Genomic DNA, 21,813 nt, shown 5'->3' on the forward strand with positions numbered 1-21,813 from the left:
CTCAGGGCATGTTGTTTCTGATGATGGAGTTGATAGGCATGTACACTTCCATATAGACTTACACAAGTCTCTAAGGTAATAAAACTAGTTTAAATGATAATTTCTAAAAGACTATGAATAAAATGAACACATTGTCCCGCTAACAGACTGGCGTCCTTAATCCGCTGATCTAGACTTGCCTCTTTAAAGGATAGAATTACTATACAGCCATAGGCTTACCATTCAGTACACCCTTGGAGCAAAGCTTCCATACTGTTGTGTCGACACTTCGACGTTGGCATCCATTCTAAGCCATTTCCCTTTTCAGAAACAACAATTGTCAGCCAGGAGTTTAACACAAAATTTGCATTTCTTGATAGTGTGTAAACCATAAAATACAACCTTCTGGCCTAGCACAGTAGGCAGTGGAGTCACCAGTGTGTGTAAACCATAAAATACAACCTCATTGCCTAGCACAGTAGGCAGTGGAGTCACCAGTGTGTGTAAACCATAAAATAAAACCTTCTGGCCTAGCACAGTAGGCAGTGGAGTCACCAGTGTGTGTTCCACTGTCAGTCATCTCCCCAGTAAAGGGCACTAGCGCTAGGTCAGCTGCCAGGAAATGGTGTACAGATGTTTCTGTGTACTGTCCTGTCTCCTGGGACATGGTTCACAGAGTCTGCAGATTGTTCCTATACCTCTGCACATTGTGGACATGCATTCCAGGATGTTGTGGATTGAACCTCACATTCCGCTGCCATTACTTGTCAGTGATGTGACAGCTGAGCTGTGGTTCAGAGGATGATGTTCCAAATGGAGATAAATTTACAGATGTATGAAAAACTATAAAAACTACCGTAAACTACAGTTATAACAAATTTAAAAGGATTGCTACTGAGATTTTGATTTTTGCTAATTTTAGTTTGCTATTACCACAGCTCGTTGTTTCAAATAAAGTATCGTCAGGAACTAAAACATCATGTTGTAATGTCTGTCATCAATTGTTGTAAGCATTTTCATTATAAAGTTTAAAGGCAAGTCAGTTATTCCCAGTTTCCTTTTTATTAATGACATACTTTCATTTCATCAGGAATATGGCTTATTTAGCTTTCTGATTTTCTAACAATAACTGTACAAAACTGAATCGAAACCAAAGTAAAATCGAATAGAAAAGTACATTATTGAATAAGAGTCACATCTAATCATTGAAGACTTTGTTTTGTTGGCTTCTCTTTGAAAATAAACCCATATTTTGTCACTGTTACCTGAGTAAGCTTTCAAACAAGATCAGATTGTCTAGGACATCTTCCGTAAAAACCTTATTTATTGTGGTCAGGCCACTGACTTGGTTGACACCTGTCATCGTATCCTAATTGAGTAGGTCAATTCTGATGCTGTTGATCACTGGATTGTCCGATCCAGACTCGATTATTTACAGACCATATAGCTGGAATATTTGCCGAGTGTGGCATAAAACTAAACTCACTCACTGATACCTAAGGACCCTGACAGTGAAGAAGCAGCGTGAAGCTTATTAAGACGATATATCTATCTCCACAATGAGGGCTCCCTATATTGCCGGCACTGAGTGTTTTCATTCAGTTATGTAGGTGAGCCTCATTTATTTGGCGTCTGTTATCCACATGATAAACAACCTTGGGTGAAGTGGTGGAGGGCCATCATTATTATCACTACAAAGAGCATACACTTGAGTGGAAGAGTCTTTGGAACAAATAGTGTGGGTTTTTTTCACCAGTATCATTATCATCATGTTGTTGGTATACTTAAAACTATTGGGCGGTGGGGTAGTCTTGTGGTTAAAGCGTTCGCTCATCACGCCGAAGACCCGGGTTCGATTCCCCACATGGGTACGATGTGTGAAGCCCATTTCTGGTGTCCCCTGCCACGATATTGCTGGAATATTGCTAAAAGCAGCGTAAAACCATACTCACTCACTCACTCACTCACTTAAAATTATTGTAGGTCGGGGGTATATAGTTATATCAAGGAATTCTGTCTGTCCGTCCATCTGAAGACATTTTCGTTCAACAAAACACTGGAAAACAATAGTTGTTTCTCTGAAGGAGAGGTGCAGTGCGATTTTGATTATGATATTTTAATGTTTTCAAGAATTACATCAATTTGCAAGTTTTAACTTATAAAAAATTTGTTCAACCAATAATATGAAAAGTATCGGTCAAAATGCTGTCAAATTTCGAAAACAGTTTTTCTGTATAAAGGAGAGGTGCCGTGCAAAGTTTGGTTCTGTTTCTGTCATTTTTGAAAGAGTTACATCAATTTACATGTTGTCAACTTAAAAAAAACATGGGAAGTTTATTCAACCAGTAACTTTAACACATTTGAATGGAATCATGACCCTAACTATTTAACATTGCAAAGGGAGAAAACATCTCAATTTGGTCAAAATGTCCCCCAGTTTGTTTGGGATAGGGCCAAGAGTGATTTTGGTGTCAAAATATGTTTGGTATTGTTGTTCAGCTGAAGTTCGGAGTCACGGTGAGGGGTATCAGTGAGTCTTGCTCACAGTTGTGGGATTGTTTCATTAAACTGCTGCATGCATCCTCTGTACAGCTGAAGGGGATGCTATATGGCGGAGGTCTGTAAATAATCTAGTCTGGACCAGACAGTCCAGTCATCAACATCATGAGTAGTCTGTCGTACAGACCCTGAAGTAAATATATCCAAGAAAGCCCACGCAAGTCTAGAAAATGTTGCAAGTCTAGATTTCCGCAGCTTCTGAAAATGAAGAAAGTCTCAGGGCTCCTTTTCATTATATTATATATTTTTTTTACTATGAACATTTTTCAGTAAAATATGTTCATTTCAGAGACTAGTTGTTAGTCTACATCATGAGCATTGATCTACGCAATTGGGAACCGATGACATGTGTCAACCAAGTCAGCGAGTCTGACCACCCGATCCCATTAGTCGCCTTTAGGGTTGTCAAGCATGGGTTACTGAAGGCCAAATTCTAACGTGGATCTTCACGGGTTACTTAGACAACTATATTTCAGCCTATTACATGCCTATCTGCATTGGTTTTTTACAAAAATCCAGAATAAAGATCTACTTATATTACACAAGACCCCATACAGAGCCAAGCAATGCATGATTTAGTATCCATTGTTGACAAAGACGTGTTCATTCAGATTGCATTCTGGAGATCTTGCAAGGACTTGAAGGTATGGGATTGCTATTATTGATCTCAGCCATTTGTTTATTAGTTTTATTTATCCTTGTAACCAAACAGAGGCACAACTACACAAACATATTTGATTATGGAGACATCACATGTCCTTGGTCCGTGTCAACATGCGCAGACAATCAGATCGATTTAACTAAGTAGAAAATGTGATGGACATCAGTCTCAACTCACTGGCTGCAAACAATCAGGTTACAATATGTCCCTATGTCGGGATGACCTACAGACAGTGATTGCTTGTTGATTCATTGAATATTATGGGTTGTTGGTATTAATTGAATTATTTCCTTTTGAACATTTTCCACCCAGACTTTAAAAACTAAATGTTTACTCAAAATAAAACCATTAGATACAGCTGGATGCTGTAGATACTTTAAATTGATAAGATAAAGCAGTGGAGCACTTGACAGCTTGAACTATATACTTATCTACAGATGAACTTGTAGATATACATACTTATAGATATACTTAGGTATACACTTGGGGCGGTGGGGTAGCCTAGTGGTTAAGGCGTTTGCTCGTCACACCGAAGACCCAGGTTCGTTTCCCTACATGGGCACAATGTTTGAAGCTCATTTCTGGTGTCCCCTGCCGTGATAGTGCTGGAATATTGCTAAAAGAGGCGTAATACTAAACACACTCACTCACTCACTCACTAAGTATACACTTAATCATCCTCATCCAAATGTGGGGATTTGTTAGTTTTTGTTCATGGTTCCAAAGATGGTACTTATGTTCTGCTATCGCACAATTAAAAGTACATTTTCCCCCAAATACTTGGTTTGATTCAGTTTGTAAAGATTTTTTCAAATTCTTAATGGCATCTGTATACATATGTTAGTGAAGTAATAGTGAGTAATGGCATGATCTAAGGTGCATTGTAGGACTATATGCACAGTGTATTGCATTACATGAATGATGATGTATCATACGATATGTATTACGCCGTATTTTGGCAAGCTAACACAAAAGGAGGACTAACGTGCCTTCTTCATCTGTTGGTAATTAGTACTTGATCAGATGATATATGTCTGATAAATATTTTTTCTATATTTTTAACTTTCTTTTCAACTGACAGCTTTTCTTGTGTGTCATGATATGGAATAAGACCGCACCAGTCAAAATACTTGTGTGACAGATACATGATTTATAAGATAGCAGCATGAATTAATTACAGTTTGTTTCAGCACTTGGTGAAGAATTCATGAGACGTTGAATGTTCTTTTATAGCAGGGTTTTTAGTGTAATGTTTGTTTTGACATGCTTTTCTATTTGTAGGCAGAATTTGGGTGACCAATCTGAAGCTTCTGTCCACAGCACAGAGCTTGTATTGGGATTTACCTGATTAATATGATCATGACCTTGCAGTCCAAGGATATCAAGGGGAATGACTCTTGTAGCACATTCCCATGCCAAGTCATGGCCTTGCGTCAGTAACACTTGTGTTATTTGTTGTTGTTTGTTTTTCATTTGTTTGTTTTGTTAGATATATGAATACTTATGTGCATTAAGATGAGATAGTTGAGAACAGACATAATGTTCATCAAATCATGAAACCTTTCAGATTAATAGTAGATGTAGGCAGAAGTTACAAACCAACAGTATGAAAAGTTAATACATTCCTAGAGACCAGCTAAACTTATGTTCTTGCAGATAAAACAAACATGTAAGAATAATGCAAATTGAGAAAAACAAAAAATTGGTGAAATATAAAAAAATGTTTGGCTGAAATTTTATATTGTTTGGAAAGCCAGGCCATTTCTTTCACTTCAAGGTTTTTATTAATCAGATTGAATGGATGGAGTAGAGAAAATCATTAAAAAGAATTGCCAAGATCAGTAAAAAATATTGGATTTATGGGGCCAAATGTTGTTGGATTGATGAAGACAATAGGACCTTTTTGAAAACGACTGACATTGTGTAATTACTCAAAAAAAAGCTTCTGTAACTACCAGGAGCAAAATGACTTGAAACCGTAATTCAGACACAGCAAAGCAATGACATTCTATGCCAAATCACCAACGATACCAGTAACCTGTATTGGAGAGAGAGAAAGCTATTCTGTTTTGTGACCTTTAGGCAAAAGCACTTCGTCAACATTGTACCGACCCATATGAGAAACACCAACATGAATTCACAAACTACAAGCAGCCTTGGCTAGGTGCTGTTTTCATTTACACACATATGACTGTAATCAACCAGAAGTGGTACAGACGCAGCATTGGCCAATAAGAATGTTTACACCATGGCAAGTTGGGAAGAGTTGCTTCCCTTTAGTTAAATCAATCTGTATTTTAGTGTTGTGGGAGAATAATTTTCATTTGTAGATTTCTTTAAAGTAACCAAGTTCAGCTTGCATAACTTCTCTGTTGAAGGAATATTTTTCATAACCATAAAAACATCACTCTAAGGCATTATTTGTTTTATAAAACATTCAAAACTTTGTATCATGGTTGATGCAGATATTTTTCCACAATTTGACATTAATGTACTTACATCTTCATGTTTGTAGGAGGTGAAGTTTAATTTCACCCAAGGGTATTGACAAACATATTAATTATTTAGAATTATGGAGATCTATCATTTAAACCCTTTTTATCAATTACTGAGGTAACTTTAGATACAGCATCGAAATACAATACATAAGAGACACTCCCCATGTATAATTTTCATTGTCTAGGGCACTCATTAAATATTAGGAAAACTCATTACATATTAGGAAACGCCTAAATCTAAACATTATGAAAATGTGGTTTTAGCCTAGAATTGACTGAATATATTTACAAAAATGATTCTGATAAGAAACTATTCCATTTTGAACCTAGTCTTCTCACAGCCCCTGAACCACATTATTTTCCCTACTGCCTAGCCCTCCCTGCAATGCTAAAGCCCTAAATGAAGCAAGTCTAGCAATCTACTGGTTCTGAATCTTTGGCCTCCCTGGGACTCCTTTTCAATTCAAATGTTTTTATTTGTTACTATCAAAATTATATATATTCAGGGACTAAGCGTTAGTCTATTTTGAACCGATCTGCAACTCATTGATCTGAAGCAGGGGTGGAAATAACCCATTGCCCGACACCCCAGTCCAGTGTTTTTTTCTGTCGGGCAAGCAAATTTGTATATCACGCTATACCGTGTCCAGTTGACTTTCCAATGTTAATTATGTTGTTTATTTAAAAACCAACAAGAAAAGTGGCCAGTATAGTGGAAAAATTATCAGGGCAAGTGATTTTAATGTGCAACTGTACCGGAGTACACTAGCAATTTTAAAGTTATTTCCACCCCTGTGAAGCTGTGAGCATGGAGACATGGACTAATCGTATACAACGTGTTGTAAATATCTCTGAATAGACTGCTGGAGTCATTACTGTGGTACATGAAGCTTGTAACTGACAATTGAATAATCATTACCAGGTGTGCTTTATCAGTCCTAGCAAGCCCAGAGTCCTGTTCAACAAAGCGTCCTTCACAGACAAGCATTGATCCAGTGCTTTAACATCAGCCAATTTCCAGTTCTCATCCAGCTATGTCAGTAGGATTGTACTTTAGCAATGCTTTAACAGTTTCCTTGTTTATCATGCCTCGAAGGTTTTATGAGTGCTTGTCTATGATGTGAAACAACATACTCAGTGTCAGTTTGACCTGAGCTGGTTGTCATTGGTTACAACATGTACAAGGTCACATGGGTCAATCAGTACTGTGACTGAGTCATATAAGACCAAAATGATTAAAAAAACTATAGTCATTACTAATATATCTTGTCAAAAGAGGGAAATAGATTAAACACTGAATGCAAAACACATGAATAAGTAAGTATATTAGGTGGCGTGTCCCATTTACCTGTGTCAGTCATTTACCTGTGTCCGTCATTTACCTGTGTCTGTCATTTACCTGTGTCTGTTGACCATTAAACTATTCACAAGATCCCAATAACTTAAACTTTGTTTACCTATCTCAATATTAGTGCCACATTTCAAGTATTATTTAGGCAACAGTTGATAATCCCTAGAGAGATCACGGGGTCAGCCTCATGAAATACAGCAATTTACTGTACAGAGTTGTGTCCCTTTGTTGTATCAGAAACCTTTAAAGAAGGTTTCAGATGTCAGATTTGCCCATTATCTAAAAATAAATATCTAATACCTGCATCACTAAGGTTTTTCCTCCATCATCGAATACAGCGCCATCATCGAGCTGACACACCATGATGTAGCTCAAATACTGCTAAGATGTAGCTCAAAGCTGCTAAGATGTACAATACAGCTAAGATGTAGCTCAGAATATACTGCTAAGATGTAGCTCAAATACTGCTAAGATGTAGCTCCAATACTGCTAAGATGTAGCTCAAATACTGCTAAGATGTAGCTCCAATACAGCTAAGATGTAGCTCCAATACTGCTAAGATGTAGCTCCAGTACTGCTAAGATGTAGCTCCAATACAGCTAAGATGTAGCTCAAATACTGCTAAGATGTAATTGTAAATCAAATACTGCTAAGATGTGTCACATATGTTATATTTGGGATTACACTTTCACAGTAAAGTACAGATTCTAGTACTTTTTCTTAGGTTGTGTCGGATCTGAGGTTTTGAAACCACTCTCAGAGTCAGGCACCTAATGGCTAAGCCATCTAACCCACTCAGCCACCGTGGAAGCCATTTATTGCAGTGTGAATTCCGATGTGGTTGAACCACTCAATTTCTGGTCGAGGAGGGACTGGTGAATTCTTTTGGTACTCTGACAATAATGTGTTTTTGCTTCGGTCACAATACATTCAAAACTACATTTTAAGTAATCTTTTTCATAAAGTGTGGAGTAGGAGGCAAATTAATTTTTTTTATTTACACAAATATATATGATTAGAGGTTCTAAGCATTTAGCTTTCAACAAATCCCATTTGTACTTAGCACAGATGTTTCGATGGACTTGGAATTCATGTATGAATTATGATTTGGCATATTATCTCATATTGGCAAGTACGATTTATCTAAGGCTCAGATACAATGAATTAAACAACAATACATGTAACTGGCATGTATATGACCAGTCAGACAGCAAGTCACTGTTTTTTATATTATATACATAGCATTTTATCTTGCCTCACATATAAATGTCGTTTTCTGATTGGCTGAGCGCTCTTCTATTATTTTCAATGTACCCCGCTTACAAGCGAGTAACATTTTCTATGTACCCCGCTGGGAATGCCGAACTCATTTGGTATTCGTAGTAGTAATTCTTTATCTCGAATAACATTGAATCACCTATGATGTACGGACTGACTGAGTTTGGTTTTACGCCGCTTTTAGCAATATTCCAGCAACATCACGGCGGGGAACACCAGAAATTGATGTACGGAAATTATGATGTACATGAAGTACTGGTCTCAAGGGGGACATGGGCTGATGTACCCTCGATGTTTGTTTATGTTCCCAGAGCCTGAAGTACCAAATGAGTTGGGCATTCCCAGCGGGGTACATAGAAAATGTTACTCGCTTGTAGGCGGGGTACACTGAAAATAATAGAAGAGCGCTCAGCCAATCAGAAAATGACATTTATGTGTGAGGCAAGATAAAATGCAATGTATATCCTATTACAAACAAAATCTATATGAATATGAGAAATAGTATGAAATTTATGTGGTTATAATCATAAAAAAAAATTATATGGAATTGCGTCCTTGATAAATGCGTCCTTGAGAAATTCTACCAACCTGGAAATTAAATCAGTCTACAATTTTAAACTTGTCCACAGCAGAATTAACTCAAATGATATGTGGGGAAAAACAACTTTTTGAAATATTTTACAACAGCAGTACATGTTGTTGTTTCTCAGATACAAGATTAAATGTGGATTAACTGTGGATTCATTTTCGTGCATCTGCGTTTAGTTATATTACTATGTAAAATTGTTTTACTAAAATTGTAGACATGAACTATCTTGATTGTTTACCAATCAATGTTTCACTTACATCAAATATTGATATATTAAATAAATTTAAATACAGTTTATTTCATCTGATAATCTTGGAATATAAAAAAGTACTAAGTGTATAGTATTTTAAAATACATGTATCCTTTTTTATTGACATAATGTCTCTTTGTTAATGTCAGTGACTTTTTTAAAATCTCAGCAAATATATGAAATATATAAACAAAACAGGCTAAGGTAGTTTGAACAAATTTGTCTGTCTATAGGAGTTATGTTTGTTTAGTTGGCTTCATTAATAAACACAGATAAAAAACTGTTCTTTGTGTTGATTGCATTTATCCTCTCAAAAATATATTTCACCAAGAGATTATATTCATAATTTGACCAACATTAAAAAATTTAATTACTCTCATCATAGCAACCTGATACTTTCATGTTGTTTAAGAAAAGTCATCCATGTCTGTTAATAAGTTCATTTTCTGAGTTTTCAGCCGTATGTTGATATTTTGATAAATATGATGTACATGAAGTAATGAAAATCTTGAAACAAATGTTTAAGTATGAGATGAAATGCCGTAGCTGTTGCTGCAACATTGTTGTTCTGTGTTTCAGGAATATATTCCCAGACAATATTCTCCAGGCTGGGTTCCAGCACACAAGAACAGTGTATGTCAAAGCGAAAGAGGAGGAGGAGGTTGATGCTAATCTGACCGCCCTGTTTAACGAAACCATCACCACGACAACGGTCATGACGACAGTGACAGACAACTCCACAGGAGCCAACACCACATACGTCCTGTTGAAGGAAGAAAAATGGACTCGGACATTTCCTTACTCTAATGGAATAAATGTTTTAGGTAGGTGATGTCAGCTCTCCTAACTAAAGGTGAATTTGTCTTCTGTCATTGAACACCATGTGTTGTTAATTGTCAGTTGTACATCACAAATATCATAAAGATATCTGAATCTTTGAATTTTTTTCTGCTGTGAAAAAGCATTAAAATTTGAGAATTTAGTTTTACCATTTTAAATCAACTGCTCAAGAAGGATTTATTATTTCATCTCCAGTGTACAATAAGCTGGTCTATTGTCACACCAAAGACCCGGGTTGGATTCCAGACATGAGTACAATGTGTGAAGTGCATTTCTGGTCTCACAACCATGATGTTGCTGGAATATTGCTAAAAGCGGCATAAAACTAAACTAACTCTCACTCACTCACTCACTGATACAGTTGATTTTAGATTTAATTACATCAAGTCATATGAGCAAAGCATATCAGTCTTTATTATTATTATGCTAACATTTGTATAGCACCAATATCCAGTTCAGCTGCTCAAAGGCGCTTTGTTTTTCCCTTGATCATTGGATGTCAATCTCTCCTTAAATTAAACGTGGTATGGCTGCAATGCATTACTGTGGCTTAAAGTCCCTAAAGTGAAATTGGCTCTGTAAACTCCATTAATTTCTAGCTGTCTTCAAGACTCACTGAAGTGTCATACAAAGCAGTCCATCATACTCATGCTCAGAGTGAGTGAGTGAGTGAGTTTAGTTTTACGTCGTACTCAGCAATATTCCAGCTTTATGGCTGGGGTCTATAAATAATCGAGTCTGGACCAGATAATCCAGTGATCAACAGTATGAGCATCGATCTACGCAATTGGGATACGATGACATGTCAACCAAGACAGCGAGTCTGACCACCCAATCCCGTTAGTCACCTCTTACGACAAGCATGGGTTACTGAAGATCAATTTTAACCCGGATCTTCACGAGGGCTCATGCTGAAAACATTTCATCCATCCTGTGTGTCCCTGAGCATTATTTAATACTTGAAAGACATTATCATCTATAACAAAAATAATGTTTCCAGTTTGTAAGTGCCAATTTAAGGCTGCTTTAGGGCTACAAGTCCTACATCCTAACACTTACACGGGGCACATGGTCAAAGGGGGTATAAGGCCTGGGGGGCCTCCTGACCAGGTCATTGAAGGAGTATAGCTGAGAACAGACTGCAACAATTTACTCATTGCTTGTGTTTCAGGTTTAATCATGTTCTGTACAGCGTTCGGCATCATTATGAGCAACATGGCAGAGAAGGCAAAACTGATGGTGGACTTCTTCTTCATCCTGAATGAGATCATCATGAGGATAGTAGGAATGGTCATGTGGTGGGTACTTGAGTTTCTTCTTGGGTTACAGATTGATTTCTAGATCTGTAAGAGGTCATTGTTATTATGAAATATTCATCTTTCTCTTCCTTCTCATCATCCCTACCTGCCCTAGATTCAATCAGGACACCATCTGTATTAATATTGTGATCTGTTAGTTACTTAGAACCCAAAAAGCATGTCTGAGGATGTATTACAGGGTGTCTTCCTGTTGGTATATTCCAGTGTCTCCTCCTGTTGGTTTATTCCAGTGTCTCCTTCTGTTGGTATATTTCAGTCTCTTCCTGTTGGTATATTTCAGTGTCCTCCTGTTGGTATATTTCAGTCTCTTCCTGTTGGTATATTTCAGTGTCTCCTCCTGTTGCTATATTTCAGTGTCTCCTCCTGTTGGTATAGTTCAGTCTCCTCCTGTTGGTATAGTTCAGTGTCTCCTCCTGTTGGTATATTTCAGTGTCTCCTCCTGTTGGTATATTTCAGTGTCTCCTCCTTTTGGTATAGTTCACTCTACTCCTGTTGGTATAGTTCAGTCTCCTCCTGTTGGTATAGTTCTGTCTCCTCCTGTTGGTATAGTTCAGTCTCCTCCTGTTGGTATAGTTCAGTGTCTCCTCCTGTTGGTATAGTTCAGTCTCCTCCTGTTGGTATAGTTCAGTGTCTCCTCCTGTTGGTATATTTCAGTGTCTCCAGTGTCTCCTCCTGTTGGTATAGTTCTGTTGGTATATTTCTGTGTCTCCTCCTTTTGGTATAGTTCACTCTACTCCTGTTGGTATAGTTCAGTCTCCTCCTGTTGGTATATTTCAGTGTCTCCTCCTGTTGGTATAGTTCAGTCTCCTCCTGTTGGTATAGTTCAGTCTCCTCCTGTTGGTATAGTTCAGTGTCTCCTCCTGTTGGTATATTTCAGTGTCTCCTCCTGTTGGTATATTTCAGTGTCTCTCTCCTTCTTTGGTATATCAGTGTTCACTGTTGGTATATTTCTGTGTCTCCTCCTGTTGGTATATTTCAGTCTCCTCCTGTTGGTATATTTCAGTGTCTCCTCCTGTTGGTATATTTCAGTCTCCTCCTGTTGATATATTTCAGTCTCCTCCTGTTCCAGGTATAGTTCAGTCTCCCCCTGTTGGTATATTTCAGTGTCTCCTCCTGTTGGTATATTTCAGGTCTCCTCCTGTTGGTATATTTCAGTGTCTCCTCTGTTGGTATATATTCCTGTTCCTTCAGGTAGTGTCTCCCCTGTTGGTATATTCCAGTGTCTCCTCCTGTTGGTATATTTCAGTCTCCTCCTGTTCCATTTCAGTGTCTCCTCCTGTTGGTATATTTCAGTCTCCTCCTGTTCCAGGTACTCCCCTATTGGTATATTCTTCCTAATCATCGGGAAGATCCTGTCTCTGGAAGACCCTGCTAAGGTGGGTGAACAGTTGGGCATGTACATGCTGACGGTGTTGTCCGGCCTTATCATCCACGCTGTCATCGTCCTCCCTGCCATCTACTTCGTCATTTGCAGGAAGAATCCTCTGAAGTTGTTCATCGGCATCCTCCAGGCTTGGGTCACAGCTTTAGGTACAGCGTCAAGGTAAGGCACCAGACTTTCCTGGTTCAGAACATGTCCCCGGTGCCATCTTTGCCAAACATTTGAGCTACTTGCCCGAAATTTCATTTTCAGTTAAATTTAGTACTGGTATCGGAGAGATTATTTGTTGAGCTCAAAAGATCAAATATCATTTACAACCAAGTGGATAAAGATACTCAATGCTGGTCATGGCTAAATATTCTACACCACGCTACAAGTTGTGAAGTGAAGACACTGCTATTAATCGTCTTCTTAACCATTTCGTTTTCATCAACAATACAGAAATTATCACACTACATACTCCATTAATGCCTTACACTATTCCCTGGCAATTAAATACACTGCAATAGTATTGGCACAAGTCTAATGGTGAAGGTAAAGGTTGTCACGTATTCATATATATTTTTGAGTGATTGAGTGAGTTTAGTTTAATTTTACACCACTTGTAACAATACCCCAGCAATATCACGGCGGAGGACACCAGAAATGGGCTTCACACATTGTACCCATGTGGGGAATCAAACCCAAGTCTTCGGCATGATGAGCGAACACTTTAACCACTAGGCTACACTACCACCCCTATTTTTTAAAGAGTTTAACAGATGACACCTGTTGGTTTTGGTTTGGTTTTGAGGACCCTGATACATTGATAATCATTAAAATGTATAAAACCATTTTGTATTTCATCGACAATAAAACGTTGTGCATAAAGTATTTTAAACTGCAAGATAGGTGTCACAAACAACACATGTATATATGACCAAAAAAAGTCACTGTTCAGGAATTTGTCACATTACATTAGTAATTAAAAACAACTAAAATTATGATCATGAGATTGATAATACAGATTGTCATATTTGAATAGTGAATACCAAATTATATTTTTTGCAACAACCTGTACATTAAGCATGTCTACATACATTCATTGAGAAGTTGGGGTAGTCTAGTGGTTAAAGCGTTCGCTTGTCACGCTGAAGACCTGAGTTCGATTCCCTACATGGGTACAATGTGTGAAGCCTATTTCCAGTGTTACTTGCTGTGATATTGCTGGAATATTGCTAAAAGCGACGAAAAACTAAACTCACTCATGCCCACTAACCATCCCATGAGCATTTAACACTAACATATCAGGAACTTCATACCCTTTGAATTCACTTTCTGATTGATGATAGTTAATACCCCGGTATCAGACATACTCATGATCAGAGTTGAATGATTATATGATATTATTCATGATAAAATAGGATATTGTATTCAAAACCTAATTATCAATATTAATGAAAAATATGAATGGTACATGAATATGTTAACGTGGAGGCTATCAGATGTTAGTCATGAATATAAACAGGCCTGATAAGCATTGTGAGATTTTTGTTCCATTATGATGAAGAGGACTCTATGAAACAGCCAGGGACATCATTACTGAAAATGTCTGAAGGAAAATATTTTTCCTGAGTGATTGTCAGAAGGCATTTTGAAGTAAATATATGAACAATTATCGGTCATTAAGTGATGAATTAATGAAATGTAGAAGACATTTATTCGGTATCAAGGCCACAATCCCAAGTACATTTCATAACAAACAATAAATGCATACAACGTGGTGTCGGAGGTTAAACAGCTGCAAAGATTGAGGATATAATAATAATAATTTTCTGAGACCGTAATAAAGAATTCAAAATATGTCAGAGAAGCCACACATGGTCGTAGAAGAAGAAGATAGGTGCATACCGTGAGATAGGATAAGTATATAAATATATAATTAATAGTTAAAATTTCCAAATAAGGAACACATGGATAAAGCTTCTTTGACATATTTTGAATTCTTTATTACGGTCTCAGAATCGTCAGAATTGAGTGAAGACGTAAGCGTGTCTTCTGTTTTAAAATACCTGTATGGAAAATATTTCTGTCACAAATCATAATAAAAAGGGCATTTTAACAGAAAATGAAATTCATCTTCTCTGACAAAATGCACAAATTCTCAAGTTTCAAACTATGTACTAGAATATTAAAAGCATGACAAAACATTTTTTTAATAAATCAATGACGAAGAAAGTTGTTATGGACAGCGTTGTGCTTGAAATTTTTGCTTTTCAAGTTTTGACAATGACACCATATATTTTGCATCATACTGAACAGTGTGACATCATACATCTTTTTTTTCCAACCTGTTGACAATATTTTCTGCCAACCAATTCTTAAAAAACTGTAGCCAGTTTAAGGTGAGCTTCTGAACCTGAGGTTCACATTCAGTGGTCTAGTCACCTGAGAAAATGACATATTCAGTCTCTTCTTTTTGATAGCATTGACGAATGACATCCATCTTCAGTATAAACTCATCTTTTCATTTCATCTCCTCCATAGCTCTGCAACACTGCCAGTGACATTCCGATGTCTGGAAGAAAACTTGAACATTGACCGTCGTGTGACAAGGTTTGTCCTGCCCATCGGCTCCACCATCAACATGGACGGCACAGCACTGTACGAAGCTGTCGCACCAATCTTCATCGCACAGATGAATGGCATTGACCTCAACTTCGGCAAGATCCTCACAATCAGGTAAGGAAATTAACCGTTCCTTTATCCAACTGTGATGGGGGCAGTAGGGTAGCCTAGTGGTTAAAGTGTTCGCTTGTCACGCCAAAGACCTGGGTTCGATTCCGCACATGGGTGCAATGTGTGAAGCCCATTTCTTGTGCACCCCGTCGTGATATTGCTAGAATATTGCTAAAAGTGGTGTAAAACCCAACCCAACTCAACCCAACCCAAACCCAACCTTGAGGTGTTGTTTGCTTCTTAATGGTTGTTGTAATGCACACTAGTAAAAGCGCGAGGCTTGCTTTTCATATAAAGGTGTCCTCTTAAGGCCAGACCAATTTTATTTCTTGTTTTACAGATCCGCCGGTCGTAATTTTTCAAAAATAAGAAATAAAATAAAAGTTAATTTTGCCCTCTCAAAAAATAAAATCCTAATGTTTTATTGGTCAAAAATGTAAATTTACCAGAAAAGGTGGGTTTTTTTTAGATTGTGTTTTGCCCCATATACACTTTATAAATTGCCCAATGTGAAATACTTTTAGTATTTATATAATTTTATTATTTATTTATTTTCCCTCCTGCTTTAGGTTTTCTGAGGACAAAAATCTTTAAAACAATAAATAAAATTGGTCTGGCCTAATGTTAGTTTATAAAATATCTTTAGAACACACTTTCATACAATGCCATATGCGAGTGAGGTATTATAACAACAACAAAAAAATAAGAATATTTAGCATCAAACTCAATGAAAGCCTGTTCTCGCAGATTCCTTAAAATCAAAACAACAACTCAATAGGAAAAACCAAAACAACAACTCAGTCAAAATGTTTTATTGTACCAGCAGGAAATAAACAACAACGCTTGCAATTCTATTATGCATTCTGCTTAGATAGATGAGAATCTTAGATGGGAATTTTCCTGTTTAAGTCAAACACAGAGATAAACTTTGCATCTCTATTCATTAACCTGGTAATTCACATTTTTGTATCTGACTGAGACATATTTGTTTCAGTCTGACAGCAACATGTGCCAGCATTGGCGCTGCCGCCATCCCTAGTGCTGGTCTGGTTACCATGGTTATGGTCCTGACATCTGTTGGACTTCCTGCTGATGATGTCAGTCTTATTCTGGCTGTTGATTGGTTCTTGTAAGTATGATTATTGGTTAGAGAGTTGATTCTAATTATCAATGGGAAAACTATGTGTTGTTTATGAAACTGTGTGTTATAGAAATGCATTCTGTCTTTGTGTCCATGCTTCTAAGGTTTTAAGAATTTGAGCATCTTATGTTGATTATCGTGCACTCAATCTTAGTCTCTTATATGATGGGCGAGGGGGTAGCCGAGTGGTTAAAGTGTTGGCTGGTCATGTCAAAAACCTGAATTCAAAAACCTGAGTACAATGTTTGAAGCCCATTTCTGGAGTCCACTGCTGTGATATTGCTGGAATATTGCTGAAAAGTGGTGTTACACTAAACTCACTCACTCACTTATGGGTTTACAGGGACAGAATCAGGACATCTGTGAACGTATTGGGTGACAGTTTTGGTGCTGGAGTCATCGCTCATCTGTCCCGCCATGAGTTGTCTGAGGACCGTCATGCACCGCTGGACGACAACGTTGAGATGAAGGATGCAGATGACTGGGCGAACCAGGCCAACGGGGAGGTCCCACCCGAGGAGGCCAAGATGATGGATGGTTGAATCACGCGACTGAACTCACGACATCACTCACAGCTCTATTAGTCACAAAACTTTTCTACGGTTTAGAAATATATGTGATGGTTTCGACTACATGGATTCCAAAATAATATGGGTAGTATTATGTGTATTTTCTGAAAAGTGTCTGAAGGAAGTTAGATGAGTACTTGCAACAAATATTTAAATATTTGGTAATTATGTAAAGAATTACATCACCTGATTAATTAAAGTCACAGCAGGTGTTTCACTGCACCTAATTGTCATTGTGTTTATGATTGATGTACTTTAACGTCACTGGTTTCCTTGTCATCTCATTTACATACTGTACAGACAGACCTGATGTAGAAAACTGGCCTCCAGTAGTGAGATCTAGTCCTTAGAACAAGCCACACACACAGACTGTGACTAGATCTAGTCTTGAATTCTGGTCGCCTGAAGAGAGACCAGATCTGATCTTTGAATCAGGCCATGCATTTACAGACTAGATCTAGTGCTTGACACAAGGCAATCATGGACTGACTAGATCTGGTCTTGAAGACTGTCTGCTGTAGAGAGGCTAGATCTAGTGCTTGAGTCAAGCCATTCATGGACTGACTAGATCTTGTCTTGAAGACTGTCTGCCAGAAGAGAGATGAGATCTAGGGCTTCAGTCAGGCCACTGGAAGCGAACCAGGCCAACGGGAGGTCCCACCCGAGGAGGCCAAGATGATGGATGGTTGAATCACGCGACTGAACTCACGACATCACTCACAGCTCTATTAGTCACAAAACTTTTCTACGGTTTAGAAATATATGTGATGGTTTCGACTACATGGATTCCAAAATAATATGGGTAGTATTATGTGTATTTTCTGAAAAGTGTCTGAAGGAAGTTAGATGAGTACTTGCAACAAATATTTAAATATTTGGTAATTATGTAAAGAATTACATCACCTGATTAATTAAAGTCACAGCAGGTGTTTCACTGCACCTAATTGTCATTGTGTTTATGATTGATGTACTTTAACGTCACTGGTTTCCTTGTCATCTCATTTACATACTGTACAGACAGACCTGATGTAGAAAACTGGCCTCCGGTAGTGAGATCTAGTCCTTAGAACAAGCCACACACACAGACTGACTAGATCTAGTCTTGAATTCTGGTCGCCTGAAGAGAGACCAGATCTGATCTTTGAATCAGGCCATGCATTTACAGACTAGATCTAGTGCTTGAGTCAAGCCATTCATGGACTGACTAGATCTGGTCTTGAAGACTGTCTGCTAGAAGAGAGACTAGATCTAGTGCTTGAGTCAAGCCATTCATGGACTGACTAGATCTTGTCTTGAAGACTGTCTGCCAGAAGAGAGATGAGATCTAGGGCTTCAGTCAGGCCACTACTGGCCACATGTAAGAGAGTTTCAATGTCGCCAGAGTCATGAAGATAAACAGGTGTTCCTCACTTAAAGTCCTAACTGAACTGTCAAGGAGGAATGAAATCTCACTCAGCAATACTCATGTAAATCCTTTGGCATTTGTTTCAATCATCTGAGCTTCATCAAAACAATCTGTCCCAGTCCATAACAGCACCTGTAGTAGCAATTGGCCTAGTATTGTCACATGTTTCTTCCAAATGCGTGATCATGGATGAGAAATCCTCAGGGTAATTTTGATTTTCTTTGGAAATGACCTGTTAAATGATTTGTAGTGGGAATGCATCAGGTTTTTATAGGGATCAAGATGTACAAAATATGTTCAACATGCCGATACTGATGTTTTAGCAAGTCGTAGTTTACATTACACATGAACACATCAGCTATTTTGATACACGTTGTCTTCAATGTTCAAGATGTGATCTAGTGTCAGTTTACTGGAGTTGAGAGTTTTTCTCTGAAATATTTTCTTACTTGTGTGCTTGTCAAAACTTGGGACATCACATGCTGGTTTGTCTATATAACCAAGAGTTACCTCCCCTAGTTGTTCCATTTGCATTACAACTTCAGCAAGAGCTGGCTTGTTTGAATGTATTTCTACATTTGCCATTCGTTTACCATGGTTTTAATGTTTGTTACATCACTTTGTGTCATTATTTGGATGAAATATTACTCAAAATCTTTTCATGAAAGTAAGTTGTGATTTTCCTTTCTTAAAAGGCTGGTATAATTTTTATACTGAAAAAAATCATGTTCGACAAGGTTCAGATCTTATTTCAGATTCCACTTTACCTGCAGTGTTAACATAAACTGTTGTGACGTTAACATAGGACATGTTGAATTAAGTATGTGACATTATTTTCTTAAGGTTTCATTACAACCTTGAAACATTTATTAAGGCAAGATGGTGCTAACTGCATTATATTCCTGCATAAGTCATGTTATGTTTCATAGATCACTCAAGTTCAACCACATTCACGAACACACCACAACGAATGTTTAATTGATGATAAATGGCTTATGTGAGATATTTCACAGTAAATAGTTCTCACCTCAACCCTTGTGTGTTGTGATTCCCCATACTTTGCTCTGTCGTCCAGCTTGGGGACGTGCCTCTCTCACGATGGTTCCCAGTACTGGAGACAGGGACTCCATCCCTCCCTGCCGTAATGGAGGGACTTGTATGTACATATTTACTGTGTGTACCTGAAACAGGACATTCACTGGTGCTTCTTCAGCTGTAGTCGCTTGCTCATTGCTAATAATGTACAGTTTGCTATATATTATTACTGCAAGGATATATTGTTTTTATTCTGAATATTTTTTTAGGCCAGACTGATTTTATTTTCTGTTTTTGTCTGTGTGAATTACATCCTGATGATTTTAACAACTGCTTAGAAACTATAATAAATCTGTTTGTCAAAGACTACTGAAATGAGTAATTGAAGAAGTGCCATTAAATGAAATAATTTTGGTAAAATGTTTTTGGTTGTATTATGGTCAAAAAATTTATTTCTTGATATCCTTAAATTAAATTAACTTCAAATCATGCACCCTTTTTTTGTACATAAAAACTTGTGGCATTTTGCTTTGTGTATTGAGTAAAAATTCATTAAGAATTTCAATTAGCCTGGCCTTAGAGTGAACATATACATTTACATGTGTGTTTTGTTGATAATCCTTTCATCTTATTTTGTAAATATGCATGAATAGGAATTCTTACTAATTTCATTGCCTTTGTTAAGAATACATCTGGAAATATATGTGTTTTGTTAACAATTTCAATGTCTGTATCACATGAACATTTGTTATCATTGTCACACAGATTGCTGTATCTCAAATTTCTGTTAGTAAGGAAATATAAGCAGATTAGTTTCTTATACTGCTGTATGGGATTATTTTCAGGTACCTTGAGCTAGTGTTCCCTGAATGTGACTTTGTTGTGTACAGTCATGTGACCATTGTACAGTCATGTGACGATGCTGTATGTCATGTGACGACACTGTATGTGTCATATGATAATAGTGTAACATCATGTGTCAGTGTACATGTCCCAACATTGCAGAGGTGGACAAATCAGTCTATTGTCATTGAAAATAACAGCAAAGGAAACGATAAATTCATATTATTTTTGTTTCATCTAAGGTAATTGGATGTATACATAGTATCTGTGGATGTAATTATTAAAGTAATTTGCATTAGATTATTTTCGTGTTTTTGCTGAAAGCTGAAGTATAGGATGTATATCATCAGGGGTGGAAATAACTTTAAAATTGCTAGTGTACTCCAGTACAGTGGCACATGTAAAATCACTTGCCCTGATAATTTTTCCGCTATACCGGCCGATTTTTGTGGGTGATTTTTTTTATATAAGCAACATAATTAACATTGGAATGTCAACCGGACACCGGTACAGCGTGATATACAAATGTGTTTGCCCGACAGAAAAAAACACTGGACTCAGACGTCGGGCAATGGGTTATTTCCACCCCTGATCATATGTATAACGTATATTTGATGTCTAAGATTTGAGCAGTTTTCTTTAAGTCATGTTGTCATAAATGTGCTTTTAACTTAGCCCAAAAATTCAAGGACCTTTAAAGTTTTATGTTGCTCAAGTTATGTTAAGAATATGGGTAGGAACATTTGTCTGCACCTGCACTGTGATCATGTGACATCAGCATACAAATCATTTGACATCAGTGTGTGAGTCATGTGACACCAATATTTATGTTGTGCTTTAGAACTAGAGTATGAGGTCTTTTTAAATCCAACTCCCTTTTTAACTGATCCACAGTGTTACTTAGACAGATGGTTGTTGCTTTATATTTTACAGATCGACTAGAGTTTGCAAATATGTGTTTCAGTGTTGTATTTTATTCCTGCTTAAACTGCAGGATTTCAATTATGAAAAGTTTCTTTCATGTCATAATGGGTTTTTTTCCCCTTAAGATATGTATGCATTCCGTCAAAAAATAATACCCCTTGGAAACTAAATCTGTAAATTTAACAACATAAGACCTTTTTTTCGCAGCATGAAACTGATTCTGAATTACAGATAAATGTACTGTGCATAGTTTTAGAGAGTAGTTTATTTCTCTCAAGTTCACATGCTTCTATATAGGAAGTAGTGCAGAAATGTCTTAGGTGTAGAAACTTTCATGAATATATTTCTGATTTTGAAGACTTAGGTTTAAAACCTGAATCATTCAAACTGAATTCACTCGTTTTTGTGCCCAAAATGATGCACTTTTCAGCTGGAAAAAAATCTCAGGAATACAAAAAAGAATTGTATGAAAA

The 21,813-nt window shown here is 37.3% G+C and overlaps 1 protein-coding gene across 2 annotated transcripts in view; it reads left to right on the forward strand.

Annotated features, from left to right (window-relative positions):
• LOC124282709 (excitatory amino acid transporter-like) overlaps nucleotides 1-17,210 on the forward strand; it is an 86,951-nt gene extending 69,741 nt beyond the window's left edge. For both annotated transcript variants that reach the window (XM_046718732.1, XM_046718738.1), the window contains exons 5-10: nucleotides 9,745-9,989; nucleotides 11,177-11,303; nucleotides 12,634-12,867; nucleotides 15,232-15,426; nucleotides 16,418-16,552; nucleotides 16,908-17,210. In XM_046718732.1, the coding sequence (XP_046574688.1) occupies nucleotides 9,745-9,989; nucleotides 11,177-11,303; nucleotides 12,634-12,867; nucleotides 15,232-15,426; nucleotides 16,418-16,552; nucleotides 16,908-17,106 (1,135 nt within the window). In that variant the 3' untranslated portion in view covers nucleotides 17,107-17,210. The remainder of the gene's footprint in view (nucleotides 1-9,744; nucleotides 9,990-11,176; nucleotides 11,304-12,633; nucleotides 12,868-15,231; nucleotides 15,427-16,417; nucleotides 16,553-16,907) is intronic.
• Nucleotides 17,211-21,813: the final 4,603 nt, after the last annotated feature.

This window comes from Haliotis rubra, unplaced genomic scaffold, assembly GCF_003918875.1.
Source record: "Haliotis rubra isolate DU_JTF1 unplaced genomic scaffold, ASM391887v1 Scf109, whole genome shotgun sequence".
In the NCBI taxonomy this organism is placed as follows: domain Eukaryota; kingdom Metazoa; phylum Mollusca; class Gastropoda; order Lepetellida; family Haliotidae; genus Haliotis; species Haliotis rubra.